The sequence below is a fragment of the Apis dorsata genome, unplaced genomic scaffold (assembly GCF_000469605.1).
Source record: "Apis dorsata unplaced genomic scaffold, Apis dorsata 1.3 scaffold_127, whole genome shotgun sequence".
NCBI lineage: Eukaryota > Metazoa > Arthropoda > Insecta > Hymenoptera > Apidae > Apis > Apis dorsata.
In genome coordinates, this window is record NW_006263420.1 from 468,929 (window position 1) to 485,466 (window position 16,538).

The following is a 16,538-nucleotide window of genomic DNA, read 5'->3' on the forward strand; positions in this document are numbered from 1 at the left end:
TTCCGCGCGAAACACGCGTAACACGCGGGGTGAGTCACGATTATTGCGGAAATATTTTCGCGCCGCGTGCGCGCAAAGGGTAGATTTTTTCCCCCGTCGAGGTTCGTCCATCTTTTTAAAGGGATCGTGGGGGAGGGTGCAGGGAATAGCTTTGTCTCGACACCGGTAGAAATTTAATTTGCGCGCGAGCATGTTCTATCCCTTTCCCCCTCCCCCCTTACTCCCTCGTTTCCCTTTTGTTTTCCATGAAATTCGTAGCGTTCGATGTTTTTTTTTTTTTTATTTTGTCGAAAGCGAAAATTTGTTGTAGATTTTTTTTTTTGCTTTTGTTTTTGTTTTTATCGTTACAAGGGGCTCTTCCGTTTTCGGGGAATTGCAATTTGGGGAAAGCGAGGAGATTCAATCAAAAGGGGAATGTTTTTTTTTTTTGCCTCGTGGAGATAAGTTAGATTAATTTTGTGGAGAAGTCGAAAGAAAAAGGCGTGGATTTATATTTTCGATCACTCACCGATCTTAATTGTACGCAATGCACCGCAACTGCGAGGAACGATTATGAATAAATTCAGGACGACGACGACAGATGCGAACAGCCTCACGTCCATTTTAAGAGCCATAGCGTAACCTGAAAAAAAAAAAGAAATGTATCTTCTTAGAAAACGTCGTGGTTCGGGATATCGATGCGCTTGTATGATATAATTTCTTCCTAAACTCAACATCGTAATTCTTGCCCTCCAATGAAAATTCCAATGAAATAGCTTTCTCCAGTTAGCTCAAGAATTTAAACTTTACTTCTCTCGAGATACTTTCCTCGTCTCCTCCACTTTTTTCCCTCCTATTATCCAAAGTTCATCAGCGAATTACTTCCGGCTCCATCACGTCTATTTCTAATTCACCCCATTATATCGAATGAATCGCGGAATATCTCGCGATTGGTAATCGTAAATCGTGAAGACGAGCAACCTGAAAACGCGACAGAGATGCGCCGTGGCGAAACAACGACTACTCGGAACCGGGGTCGAGTTGAATCGCACGATATGGCGTTCAGAAGAACGTTTCACAATGAAGAATGTTTCTAATAGTTTTAATACCTATATATTGTTTAACGACGCGATCGCGTGACAAGTTTTCTCGTGGGCCGACTCTCTTAAAAATAACCGGTTGCATCAGTACTCTCTCGGTTTGATCCGATCGTTCACCGAGCTTTGTGCTACGTGTTCGCAGCCGGAAATACGTTCCGTCCGAATGGATTCGAGTGGAACAGAGGCGATTCATATTTCGTAATGGCAGTCGACGGGAAACTGGTTTAAATTAAGTTTTAACGCGATTTTTAATCAATTTTGAATTTCGCGATCAAGGAATTGGCGAGAGAAGTGGAAGTGGATTCAGCTCGGAAATGGCAGTGTTTTTCGAACGAAAGTAATCGAATGAAATTAAAATTGGAATATAGATTTTTGATTCTAAGATTTAAAATTTATCCAAAAATTTTATTTGAATTCTCTGTCGTGTTAAAATTGTATTTGCGATCGGGAAATTGTACCGTGCATATTCGGTCAGAAATGAATTTTAACAAAAGTTCACTTTCAAATAATTCTCCTATTTTTATTCGTGTCTAATGATCCGAGATTGGATTTTTCTTTAAAGGAACGATTCGAAATTGGATCGCATACTTTAATGTTTAATATCGGCGAGTACAAAATATCGATATCGATCAAAAAAGAATTTAAGAATTGATAAATTTATATTCGAGATCGTAAAAGAAGAAGAAGAGTTATCGTTAAAGTCATGAATTTTTCTGAAATTTTAATAGACGTTTTAATAGATTGCAAGTAGTTTTCAACAAGTTTTCTCATACGTCGAAAGTTCACTTAACACATTTATCCCACGTTTCAAATGGAATCGAAGATTTTACGTGCTCTTATTTTTGTCCATAACACGAGTAATAAAGTGAAAAGCAATTGATAGTAATCTTTTAAGTTTCGCTCGACGACTGATCTTTATATCCTCGCTTTTACAACGATAATAGATGACAAATAATTCGACGGTAAACACAAGATTGGAATCAATAAAGTGAAAATCACTTTTGAACTGTCTTGTTGACACACGTATAAAATTCATTTATAAAATAAATAAAATAATAGATCTATCACGTTTTAACCCATCGAAATATCCATTTTTAAAAATTCATCATAATCAAAAAAACAGAAATCGAACGAAACGATTAAATTAAATGTTGATAGAAAGAGGAAATAAAAGATCGGAAAGAATTCCAACGGATGTTATAATTTATAATAAAGAACGAAAATTAATCGCGCGTATACGATTTTTATTCATTATATATGTTTTTGAAAATTTTAATTTTCCGTTTTATTTCCAAATTTCATAAAACTGTTATATTCTGTTCTTGACAAAATGTTTCACGACACGTGAAATAATAAAAGGACGAATAAATTTTAAGTTGATAATCGACGAATTTCAAAAAGTTTATTTTACTGGAAAATGTTGGCTATTTTCCATATCGACGAATTGATTCGAGTTTAGAGAGAAAAAAAAATCAAGACGAAGAAAGACTTATAAACGTTCTCGATTTTTATTAGAAACATTCTTCGTCGAAAAATCTGTATCAACGTTCGGTTAAAATCGATGTTTCACTGTAATGATCCGATTTAAAAAAATTCATTCAATTGACACTTTTATTTCCCCCTCGAATATTTTTCCTGTATCGTTGCAACGCCACCGATTATATTTAAGTATTAAGTCGATACATTCTCTTCATCTTTATCGCAATTATCATCACTGATATTCCTTAATAGTTGTTCTCAACGATGAAAGTTCTCGTTCGTCGAAGCATGCGAATTGGGCTGGTATTCGTAGATAAACGAGAGGGAAGCCGAATCACTGATTCTGTGAAATTTTGGGGGTGGATATGTACGGATTGTTGGATTATATAAATGTAGTACTGGAAGACGAGAGATTGGAGAATCGAATTATCTGATCGAAGTATATAGTTCTCCAAGTATAATTGAACTAATATTATTGTTTTAATTAATAGTGAAATTTCACGAAATATTAATTCTCTTTGCTGATGATGATATATATATATATATTTACAAATTCTACATCGCTTAAAATTATCGTTTAAAATTTATGACATATGTGTCTGTTATTCTTAATGTTAATTCATTATTATTATTAGTTAGTGAATTTAAAAGTGCCAAAGATAAGATTGTAATTAATGCAGCGAATAAAATTGGATGAAAGTTTTAGGATTAAGCAATAAATTCTAAAAGAATTTCACAATAAATGTATATTGCACAATATATTGTTGGATTATTTTGCTCTCTCGTTTCTATCAAACATTTTTTACGATACTTTGAGATATGATTGTTAAATAAGAAAACAAGTTTTCAACGATTCCTTCCTTCTTCTGAAACAGCTCTTTTTATCTAATTAATTATTATATTTTTTAACGGTAATTCAGAAAGAAACTGAAATTATATATACGCAATTATTTCAATTCTTTCTTTTCAATTTCCCTCGTATCATTCGTACGTACATTTTTCAAGTTGTGAGATAATAATTCGTATATCGAACGGACAAGCGTGAATTCTTTTTCACGAGAAATAAATTAATGTTATTCATATTCAACCGTCTAACGATCGTATAATCATAATTCCACGGTTTCGAATAATTATTCGCGAAATTTCTCAGCGCCCTTTGTCGTCGTTCCTCGAATTTTATATCAAATGCGATTTGGACGATGGAAAATTCGTATCCTCGTAAAATTAACATTCGTTTCCCTATTTTCTTATTTCTTTCATTACAAAAAGCGCCATTGCCGATGTGTCTTGTGATAAAAAAAAAAAAAAAAAAGAAAAGAAAACTGGAATCGAGCGTTACACCTCGGAAAATGAAAATGAATTGAACCGTATCAAGAAATAGATTTGATGGTTCCCGGTTATTTCGTTGATTTCATCGTTCCATCTCTCTTAATTGCTCGTTTCCTTTTATCTCGAATTTTAGCTGAATGAAATTGAAGTTTTTTTCGGAGCATTTATACGGAAAAACTTCTCTCGTTTCTTTCTCCAATTACCAGCCCTCGTTCCGAAACTTGAAATTGGCAGTCGACCATTGTGTGTACGTTGTGTGTACTTCTCACGCATTCTTCGTATTTCGACGTATTCGAGAGATCGAAGTTAATTGCAGTGTTACTCGTAGAAATGTTTGTTCTTCGTTAAAAATCGAAATTCTCGCCTGATAACCTCTTGCTTTTCTTCTCTGTGATTATGGCTTACCGTAGAAAGTGTGTATTGTCAATTTTCTTTCTTTTTTTTTTTTTTTTTTTTTTTTTTTTTTTTTGAGAAAAATCGATGTAAGAACGTGTTATCATTGTACGAATATATTTTTTCGAAAAATTGAATTTCTTGTAATAGTTTTGATCGTGTAAATGCAATTTGATGTAAAACGATGCAAAACAACGTATTTTGCGAATGCAGCAAAAAAAAAGAAAAAAAAGAAAATGGAGAAAAGTTTCACAGGAGTTGTAACGACTTAAAAATTTCCGATCGAAACTTTTGATAAATTGTTCGTTTTAATAGTTCAAAGATACGATTATACATGGCGACACTTCTCCGATGTACAATTTCCAGGTAATATCTTTTTTGTATTTGCCCAGAAAAAAAAACTTTTTTTAAATAACAACTACATTGAATAATAAATTCGATAAATTGAATTTAATATATTTTGAGATTAACCAGTTGAATAAAATTTGTAGCTATAAATATTAAATGGATGGTCGCAAAAAAATGTAGTTGTCATTTCGTGAAAATAAATCTCGAACATTGTCACGAACATTGGAGAACAAACCGACGTGCTAATATAATGGAGATAATACCGGTATTGCAGACATTGTGGATAAGTAGAAGACGATAAAATATATGAATTGGGGTGGAAGAGAGTGTATTATTATCGTGGCACAAGTCTCGTGAAAATTATTGTATTTCACAAGCTTGCTGCGCTTGCATTTTACCAAGTTAAATAAATTAGTTACAAAGATAAAGATATATGTATATATATATATGAATGAATTTCGCTTGTGAACAAAATTCGTAAGAACGGTTCGGCCATGTTCGTTTCCTAGAGCACGATGCCATAGCGAACGTTGTTGCGACTGATCAAAGAACTATTTTCACTCGCTCAGTTCTTTTCCCTGTATTTTACTTGTTTACGAATGACGCGATACGATGGACGCGTGAAAATTGACGTGTTCATCGTTCTCTTTGTTCTCTGCACGAATTCTTTATCTTTGGAAAAGAAGAATATGATCCTTCCAAGCATCGTTTGATCATTCATCAAAATCAGCAATTTCACGATTGAATAATACGTAATTGAAAATCGGCGTTAAATTTTTTAATCCAATCTCTGGATCTCGCTCTTTAAACGAGCAGCGAATATGCGCGCAATAGTAGATTTTTCCAATCGACGGATTAAAATCTCTCACGAGTCATTAGTATAATATCGGTTAACAGAATGGATTTATCTGTAATTAATAATCATTGAATCCGTGGGCAAAATGGAGGATAAGCGGGCCACTTCTCCGCGAATCGAAGAAAAATAAAATTTGCCGGCCATTTGAGGTACGTATCGAGGCGAGATTTACATCGGTGAGATTTAATCGATGGAATCGTTATCGAAATATTTCCGGTTCGAAGGAGCGGATACAACGATTCACAGTCGGGATCCGCAGATATTTTTATCGTTCGCGTGAAAATTCGACGCAAAATGCAACTTTCCAACACGAACACGAACACGAGCAAACGCAACATGGCCATTTTTCGTTTCACAGCCAGTTCCTAAAAACCAACCAGTCAAACCTCTAACGCGCGCCATTTTACACGGGGCGTAAACGGCTGTGAAATTTCTACCGTTTTCAATCCTTTGACACCACCATTCGCAATATTTTCCTCGTGGCGTGCTCCGAGTCAGGTCTAAAGGGTGTTAACTGACTCGTTCGCTCGCACCTTCCACCTATTTTCTCCCCCTCTCCTCTCCTCCCCTCACCGGATCGACGTTAAATCTTACGCGTCGAAAAATCCAAGTCGCCTTGTATTTTCCACGAATTAACGTGTTGCTAATTTAACGCGCCGAAATTGCGATTTTTTACATAGATTCGCATTCGAAAATGTTTGTGGAATAAGATTTAAGTCGGCGTTGACGAGATTTATTCATTATTATATATGGTTTATGCAGCTGTTCCTCTTCAATTACTTTTTAATCCAGCCCTCCATCGCCATAATTAAATATTTTTTACCCGGTTTCTTGTTTCAGGCGAAGAGAAAGTTTTCATCGAATTCGAGATCGAGGAATTAATTACACGAGTCGCGTTATTTGTCCAGAGCGGATTCTCGCGAATAAAGAAATGCTCGATGATTTTATTTTACAATACGAAGAACAGTGAGAAGACGGAAACTTTGCGTACACGGAACGTTTCGTTAATTTACTTTTCACCGACGAGAAATCACCGCTCGAAAGGAAATTACGAAAAATAAGGGAGGAAAAACGGCGAAACAAGAAAATATCCGAGCCATGGGAACACGCTGGTTAAAAACAGGTGGCTGATGCGCGCACTACCATAAAGTCGACTCCTCTTTTTTTCGTAGCGAGCGCAACGCTCGCTCGTGTTTCCAATCCGGCGTGAGATACTCGGGTTGGATTCGAAGTTCGATCGGGTCAAAAATTGGGTAAAAGGGGCGGTCATTGACTCGAGCCTCGATTCGATACCCCCTTCGTAGCGATCGAATCTAGGGGTCTAGGTTCATCGAGCAGCCTTCCCTCGATTTTCAAATATGCACGTCCCTTTCGTTGCTGTGAATATATCAAGCCTCCTCGTGGAAAAAACACGGTTCGTGGAGCTCGTAGGGAACGTAGACTCGGGTCGAGTGGAAGTCGAAAGGGCGAAGATTGCGAGGGGAGATGCGAGGTTCAGCAAGAATTCAGGTTCAGGAGGCTTCAGTTTCTTATGGTTAATCGCGGGATATGGGTGATGAATTGTGGATGAAATTGGAAATGTTAGCGACGTCAGTGAGCTCGAAAACGATGGGAGGAATGGAGGAGATTAGAAATTAGCCGATGCACAACGCACAACTAGTTTTTTTAATAATGGAGATAAAGTTGAAAATAATTGGAACGAAGATTTAGAATTTTCGCATAGGGTCTTCGCTTGAGAGAAGGAAATTTTCCGGATGAAATTTTTTTTATTGTTCGTTTGTTCGAGCTGAACGAAATTTTCCGCACAACGTGAAGTAAACTGTGATTGTAAATTCAAAGAATTGGAAAGCAAATTATTTTTTTTTTTTCTTTTTGAAGATCTATGACTTGTCAAGAAAAAAAATCCTGGATTCTTTAAAAAGTTACTTGCGATTTTCTATCATCGGTAGTTAATTTTTCACCGCAAATACGACAAATTCTTCCATCAATTCGATTCATCTTTTTCTCCCTCGTTCCTTGATCAACGGATACATTATACCTTCAAGCCCTTTCGTCGATAATTTACATTTATCTTCCCCCTAACTAATCCACCCGTTTTTTTACATCGATAATCTATAAATTTATCGATAATAGTAAGTCTAGATGCGCCACTCACGGATCGAATTAAAGCTTAATTACGGCTGAACTCGGCGGCTGAACAATTGGCGAGAACGATCAAAGTGGAATCACAGATCTATTAAGAAATAAAAGGCAAAATGTCGATGCTGTTAAGAACCAAAATGCACCGAGCGAAAATTTCCCAGCTATTGATCGACGTCCACACGATTTTGGATGATTTCTATGGAAAACCACGATCACGACGTCGCTTCGACGTCGTTTCGATTTCATAACACTTTTTTCTTCCCGAACAACAACGTTTGACAACAAAGTTACAAACGTTCGAGACCTCGAAAATATTTTTCAGTTATAAACACGAAGGAATTTTCGTCTCTACCGTCTTCTAGCCGCACTATCAACACAGGAATCTCGTCTTTTAAAACTTTTCCCCTCCCCGCGAAGCGATGATTCTTTCGAAATTACACCGATGCGCGCAGATTCTCTCCATGATAAATCTCCAACGCGACAATGATCCCGTTCCAATACGAAATTTCCGGACGTGGAAACCGTCTGCCATATTCACGGCTGCCATGTTGGACACCAGCGTTTGATACGCCGTTGAAATTGTTAAACCGATAAGAAACGCGTGTTTACACTGAACACACACCCGAGAATCCCGATTCTCCGCGAAAACGCGCCACGATTCAGCAGCAATCGCGTCCATCCGAGACCGAGGTGGAAGATCGGTGAGAGCACCACTTACCTAATTACTTGCAGCGATTCGCGCAACGAGGAACACGCGCACCCTTTCATTCTACCATCTCTCGAGTCGGCGATGAACCATCGAAATCGAAGCAGCAACAAAGGGAAAACAGCCGGGGATATCGGCACGAAGCGTGGTCCAGCGATTCTTGCCAGCAGAAGTTTCTCGAATCAGCCGAAGACACCGTGAAGAGCGTCGAAATCGATGAGAACGCGGCGCGGAGTATCGCTGTGTTCGCTAGCCCCGCCACGAACTGATTTAAATTTAGCGTGGAACCAGCCTAAATACGCGCGTCGACGTCGCCCGCCTCGAGGAACGCCTCGACACGCTCGCGATCCTCTTCGCGAGCGCGCATCGTCGTGGCCAATCGTCGCGAAAGATCGTCGCGAACATTCTTCCTTCCTCCTTTCTCCCTTTCCTCGTCTCGTTCACGTTCCGTTCGATGCTCGACGTTCGCGCCTCGTCCTCGACCGTGTCGGGGAAGGGAACGCCGAATCGGGGAAGGGAAATTGGATTAAAAAATTTCCACGCCGGCGGCGCACCAATTACGAAACTATTATCGCGGTGCCGAGTGCTTTTAGTTGTTCAACGTAAAATTACCGTGTCATTGAATTATAAATTGCGCCGGCCCAGGCTAGAGGAGAAGAGAACGAAAAGAAACCATTTCCTTCGGATTAATTGGATGGCGGATGGTGGCACGTGGCCGTCTTACGTGCGGAGGCGTATTTATTTTCGTCCAATTTCACGTTCCACGCTTTGGTTCAGTCGAGCCCTCGGCTTCGAATAGTATGGCGAGTAGTTTGAATCGTTGTTTCGATCAATCTTGAAAAATATGTTATTGACGGGTTGTCACGTTTGGGGCTCGATGGGGAATTCGTTAGTTCGATCTTGTTGTTTGAATATTTTAAATTAAATCGCACGATTGCGCGAATCGGTGCGCTCCTCGGTGTCTAAATACGTTGGAACGTGTCCAAATAGTTCATTGAAACTGCATTAACAAAGTCTCATAACGTTCATTGAAACTATTATTAGGATAGAAGTGTAGTGAATGAACTGAGCAAATTTTAGACAGTAATGGAATAATAAAAAATGCGTGAACGATGAATGGGATGTGTATTTTGATCGTGTAATTAATTTAACTTGCTAAAATGTTATACCGCGGGAGGAATATGTATGGCAATATTTTATCTTTGATGGTCGGATGAGTAACGTACCATCGCCGTTTATTGGACGTGTAAAGCGTACGAAATTGAAAGTGGAAGGGACTTGTAAAATGAAGCGCAAATGTGTTACGACGAGGCCTGAGAGGGTGGAAACGAAAATATGAAAAACTGCGATCGTATCCGAACCACACTGAAAAATGGTATAAAAACGCAATTGTGAAATAAATACGAAGAATGGCGGGAATATCAAAACGACCTAGCCACCTTATACGATTCCCAAGTATAGCATAAGCTGAGAAAAAAATTCTACATTATCTCTTGTCACATTTATGATAAACCAAATTCCCACCCTCACGTCTCAATCATCTTACATACACGATTCCCAAGTATAGCATAAGCTGAGAAAAAAATTCTACATTATCTCTTGTCATATTTATGATAAACCGAATTCCCACCCTCACGTCTCAATCACCTAACACGATTTCCAAGTATAGCATAAGCTGAGAAAAAAATTCTAGATTATCACCTCTTGTCACATTTATAATAAACCGAATTCTCACCCTCACGTCTCAATCACCTTACACGATTCCCAAGTATAGCATAAGCTGAGAAAAAAATTCTACATTATCACCTCTTGTCATATTTATGATAAACCGAATTTCCACCCTCACGTCTCAATCACCTTACATGATTCCCAAGTATAGCATAAGCTGAGAAAAAAATTCTACATTATCACCCTCTTATCACATTGTGCAATAAACCACCCTCAGATCTCAATCACGAACGTAAATAAAATTCACAAGTTTAGAATCAAAACTCGATGAAAATCGATTTCACTCCAATATCGCAGACCGATATCGCAGTATTTTTTATTCTACTGAAATTCTAAATAAAAAATTTCCTCCCATCAAAACGATTCAAAACAGATTCACTAAAGTATGGAAATTCAAAGCTGTATGTAAGGAACGTATGGTTGAATGGAACGGAGGAGAAACTCGGCAATTCTCGAAACGCGAGGAGAGTTCATCAATCCCAAAGTGGTTCGCGGTGCGGAAGCGGCATCTGGGAGTAATTAACCCTCGATTACGGGGAATTCCCGATGATAAGTTCCCTGTACATTCGGCTCCTCCTTGCGCTATTATTTATTTACGCCGACGGTTAATTGCATCTTCATTGTTTGAGGCCAGCGGACACTCCCGCTAATTGGTTAATCGCAAAAACAAACGTGTCCATACGCGGATGCCCGCGCAACCGTTTATACCGGTGCAGTCTCAAGTTAATTGCAGGCGTTGGCTATTCTATAATTACTCTCCACGGACCAAGTTGTGGTCCTCCATTAACCGTGGCGCGCGTGTCAAAGTTAACGTAACTTTGACCTTTTAATAGGGAGCCGGCTAAGCGAGGATATAATTTAATGAGGATTACGCTTTTTAAAAGAAAAAAATCGTCAGAGGAAATTCAACTTCTTCGCGTGGCCCGTGGAGAAGAGCGGAATTGCGGGCGAGGTCTCGTCTCTCTAAGTGAAAACTTTCGTAAGGGTCGGGGTAAAGGAGAGGAAACATTCTCAAAGGCGCATATACATCCCCCCCAGCGACAATGTAAATTATTTTTCCGACTATGCGCGCGTCATGGGGTTGGTTTGACGTGTTGGCAACCGACATCGCGTTACTCGCTTAATTCTCTTTGTTTATCACTCTCCAGAGACAAAGATGAAATGAAATTTCGCGAATATTTTACGATATTTATTTCACGGATTTTACGTTTAGATTTTACGTGTTCTGGTTTTCTTTCTGGAAAACGCTGTGCGCTTATAACATAACGGTTTGTTTGAAGATAAACTTTGGTAAGATCGATCTTTTTTTGTACTTTTTTCTTGTTACTTTTTGATAAAACTTAGGTATAAATTATCGTATTAACCTATCGAACTAGACTATCAAGAAAATATTAATAAAAGTACGTATAGCGCAATCGTAGATTCAAAATATTGCGTAGAAGCGTTTAATATTTATAAGTTCATTACAAGTATACAGTTTCTCTAGCCCCACTAGCTTAATCTCGCTTTATCGAAACTTATCGAATTTACGTATAATCCCCGCGTTGTCGCGCCAGTATAGTTCAATTTGCAACAACGACGCTCTTTTTCCAACACCTTGCAAGTTTCTCCCCTGAACGTAATTTTCTCGGTTGGGGTAGTTACCAGCGCTAACTTTTCGATTGTTTCATCGTGATTCACATTGGTTACCGAGGGCCGAAGGGGCGGCCCCAGGAATTGTAAAACTTGGATGGAAATTTTGAGCACACCGCCACCCCACGAAAATTAAAGCTCAATCGCACTATATCACAGGTCGGCTCAGAATTCTTGCGCCAAAGTTTTTTGCGGCAAGATTGCGCCAAGTTTTTCTCCGTGTAATTTCGTGCGTCGAGAGACAAAGAGGGGAAAGGGAAGGGAGAAAGGGTGGAGGTGGAAATGTTCGATCAAATAAGATGGAGCGAAATTGATTAATAACCAGTGATCAGAAGAATGGGATGAAATCGAATTTTCGCGCGAATATTAGATTCGATTACCAATTAATCGAACTTGATAAAAGCAACAATAGAGAATTTCGTATTTTGTTTCATGATTATGAATATATCTTATTGAGATAGATATAATTTTAATTCAATGAAGATGTTATTAATTTTGGATTGTGGAAATTGTCACGATGAATGCTGAAGAAAATTATTAAGAACGAATGGAATTTATCATCGTATTGTACACCGTATACTACGTCTTTCTTTTCATAATACCGTTTCGATATTTCTCACACATTGTTCGCGTCAAGATAATCCGTTGTTTCGAAATATACCTGGTTGGTGTCGCAGTGCTCGTTTGTCTGAAACTTTATGCGCTCTATCCTTTATCCGCCGTTGAATTTGGCGAGAAGTGGAAAACAGTTGAACTCCCAACGACAGTAAGTTGAATTTATCATAATGCATATTTAGTATTTACAACGCAAACTGCATACACCGGTTCTTCGATCCGATACGAGACGATTGAATCTTATCTTTTCCTCGAAGTTCGAGGATTCGCGTCGCTTCAAATCGAATCGTAAAATCGAGCTAACTGATTTCGCTCTAAATGAAATGAATATAATTTTAATAACGATTTCACAATTTTCCGATGTTTAGGATTAGAAGGATTGTACCTTATCTGTTCCTCGAACTTTAGGGATTCGCTTCAAATCGAATCGCAAAATCGAGCTAACTGATTTCGCTCTAAATGAAATGAATATAATTTTAATAACGATTTCACAATTTTCCGATGTTTAGGATTAGAAGGATTGTACCTTATCTGTTCCTCGAACTTTAGGGATTCGCTTCAAATCGAATCGCAAAATCGAGCTAACTGATTTCGCTCTAAATGAAATGAATATAATTTTAATAACGATTTCACAATTTTCCGATGTTTAGGATTAGAAGGATTGTACCTTATCTGTTCCTCGAACTTTAGGGATTCGCTTCAAATCGAATCGCAAAATCGAGCTAACTGATTTCGCTCTAAATGAAATGAATATAATTTTAATAACGATTTCACAATTTTCCGATGTTTAGGATTAGAAGGATTGTACCTTATCTGTTCCTCGAACTTTAGGGATTCGCTTCAAATCGAATCGTAAAATCGAGCTAACTGATTTCGCTCTAAATGAAATGAATATAATTTTAATAACGATTTCACAATTTTTCGATGTTTAGGATTAGAAGGATTGTACCTTATCTGTTCCTCGAACTTTAGAGATTCGCGTCGCTTCAAATCGAATCGAACTAGCTTATTTCGCTATAAATGAAATAAAAATGATTTTAACAACGATTTCACGATTTGTCGATGTTAGGATTAGAAAGAGGACGAGTGATGGAAATGGAAAATGAGAGAGAATATCAAGGAAAAAATATAACGAATTCATCCGATTTGATCATCGTGTGAATAACACGGGAGAGGGTATTCCAATGATAACCAGCGTTTCAAAAGCGCGTGGAGTTACAGAAACTCGGTTACTCGACCGTGTTTGTAAAAGCATTAATTCATCGGCGGATCGTACGAATAAATCTGAATGCAATTGAATCGGAACACTCTGTTTATGCATTAATAATTCACGATTAACGAATTCGTATGCCGAGCGAAAAATGAACTTTAAAATGGATAATGTTTCAGCGGATCGACCACCTTTCGCGTCATCATTGGTTAATCGAAGCTTTACAGCTTTATCGGTGAAAATTGTTTATCGCGAGATTCGTTTGATTTATGCCTCTATATTTTTATAAAAGCGAAAAAGAAAAAGAGAAAAGAGAGGAAGAAATGACTTCGAAATAATTTCGAATTACGTCCATGGAAAAAAACGGATATTGCATATTGAACGTAACGTCTTATTGATGGATAAAGTTTTTTCGTTTCATAATAGAACGGACAACCTCGTTTAACTATCCGCCTTAATAGCTGTGCCATGTGCGAACACATTTCCTATTTTTTGACTATCAATCATGGTCCAACGCTTTTCTTCCGGGTCTCGCCTGATCGACCGCCTTGTGTCGCGATCGATCAAACACGCTGAGACTTTAGATTCACTGCTTTATTTTATTCCCCAGATTAAGATAGTAACAGCAGTTAATTCCACTTCGTAAAACGGAGTTCATGAAACAAATGGGATTAAGCTTGGAACAATTTATGATTGAACGATCTGTTTTTCGCTTGAAACGAAAGCTTCCTCTAATTGCTACTATCTCGAGAGAGAGAGAGAGAGAGAGAGAGAGAGAGAGAGAGAGAGAAAGAATATTTCAAACGATTTTGAAAGAGATTGCTAAGAAAATTTTGGAATTGGAAAAATTAACAAGGAAATAGTTTTTTTTAAATAAGTTTTCTCGTTATTATATATTTTTCCAAGGAGGTCAAGATGTCTCGCCTTTTTTTCAGGTTTCTTTTTCACGATACCGCAACGATTAAAAAAGAGAGAGGGGGCAAAAAAAAAAAGAGAGAAAAAGGCAAATACGGAACTCATAGGTAGGGGCAAAGTGTTCAACACCTCGTAACAACCCTTCTCTCCTGCACGAGGCACGATTTAAAGACTTGTAAATTGCGAGCGAGGGCATAGATCGCAACAGGGTAACCACTTGAGCGGGGTAAACTTTCGAGTTTAAGATCCTCGCACTCGCCCTCGAGTTTCCTTCTGGTTAGTGGCGTTAGAAGAAGGGGAATATGAAATTCCCGTGACCAGACTTTATGGCTTCCTTCTCCTCCCTTTCGTTCCCTTTCCTCTCGCTCGCTGATTCAACAACGTTTTCCCTTCCATTTCTCCTTCCTCCACGTACATTTGTTTCTTCCTTCAGTAATCACATCCTTATCCTTCTCTTTCTCTCTTTTTTCTTTTCTTTCTTTTCTTTTTCGTGTTACCATGACGAGCCGTATCCTCCACTTTCCTCCCTCGTTACTTTAGATACATTTTACATTGTCACCCGCCCTCTTCCTTCGTCCTCCATCTCTATCAACTTTCCACTCACCCCCCTCCTCTCCCCTTTACAGTTCCATTTAATATTTATCCTTATTCCTCCCTCGATTCCCCTCTCGTGTTTTCCTCATTTTCCACACCCCCACAGCAATGAATTTCTTTCACCCGTTCCTTCATTTCCCCTTCTGTCCAGCCCCCCAGCCTTCCTCTCTCTCTCCATACACCTAAGTACGCCTCGGCCCCCTTTTCCTTTTCCGCCTTTTGTTCCTTAATAGTCGTAGCTTCTGATGTGCGCGACTTAAACGGCGGCGAGAGGCCCGGAGGTGAAAGAAAGAGGAAATTTTTCCGCTTTGCCGGGCAAAAGTTTGCCAGGACGAGGCGAGATTGACTCGCGCTTCGCGCTTTCGTGGCTTTTAATAACGAAAATCATCCCCCTCCCCTTCCCTTCTCCATTCTCGTTTCCCTCTCTCCTTTTCTTCTCTTTTTATTACATTCCTATACGCTCCTTTAACGCGCTCAATTCGAAACGCGGCGTTGTTCGAGATCTCTGTTCTTCCTCTCCCCTTCCCTCCCGCCAAGTGATGGTATATTTATAGGGAGAGGGGAAATTGGACGCGACGAGGGATCTGTGATCGTCGCCCGATCTTGGGCTCCGTCTTGACGACAACGTCTCGATGTTGGGAAAAAAATTGTTGCGCGATAATGGCGCAATTTCTCGCTGGGATCCGCAATTATTCCACGAGCTGAGGAACCGTGAAGGAGAGAGAAAAGGGGAGGGGGAACGATCCGCGCGAATTAACGAGAAATTGGACGCGAAATGCCCCGTCATTTCGACGTCGGCCCACAATTTCTTCTATCGTTTCTTCTATGATTCTATGAGGGGAGAGAGAGAAAGTCCGCGCGGATTATTATCTCCTCGCAACGAGAAAGGGAGAGGGAAGGGGGACGTTTTAAGCGGGATGGGGAAATACGTTGTGCGTCTATTATGCCGGTATCACGAGAGTTATCAAGGGACAGATTATTAACATGTTGGAATACGCGCGTTGCTATCGGGGATTATATGATCGGCGTTATTTGAGCATTTATAATCGAATCGAATATCGAGTATGTGTAGAAATCGAACGATCGATTGCCACGGAAATATCGTCGATCGTTTTTCGATGAGCGCGAAACGAAAGGTGAATCTAGAATCGGAAGGAAAAGGACGTGGAACCTGATAACGATCGACGATTTGGAATTGTCGAAAGAGATTAGGAATCGTTTCTGAATAAATTCGGAAAAATTTTTCGACAAAGCGTGCCCGTATTCGAGCATAAGTTCGGTATAAGTTTTCCTTCTTTTTTTCCTTTCGCGCGATCATCTCCCTTTCAGCGAAATAATATACGCGGTTGTATAAGTGTGATTCCACTTGAAATAGAATTTGTAAAACCGGGTCACTGTATTTAAAACACCATTTCACGCTATTCCTCGTTTAATTTTGCATATCTCGAGAGAGAGAGAGAGANGACTTTTTTAAGTCTCGTACGAAAATAAGAAATTCGGTACCGCGAACTT

At 38.9% G+C, this 16,538-nt stretch overlaps 1 protein-coding gene across 3 annotated transcripts in view; it reads right to left on the reverse strand.

The window, feature by feature from the left end:
- Positions 1–16,538, reverse strand: part of LOC102679151 (glutamate receptor ionotropic, kainate 2-like) — a 98,516-nt gene that overhangs the window by 40,194 nt on the left and 41,784 nt on the right. For 2 of the 3 annotated variants that reach the window (XM_006612836.2, XM_031509130.1), the window contains one exon: positions 509–622. In XM_006612836.2, the coding sequence (XP_006612899.1) occupies positions 509–614 (106 nt within the window). In that variant the 5' untranslated portion in view covers positions 615–622. Of the gene's footprint in view, positions 1–508; positions 623–8,344; positions 8,616–16,538 lie in introns of those variants that run through there. The other variant, XM_006612835.2, reaches the window with a different exon arrangement.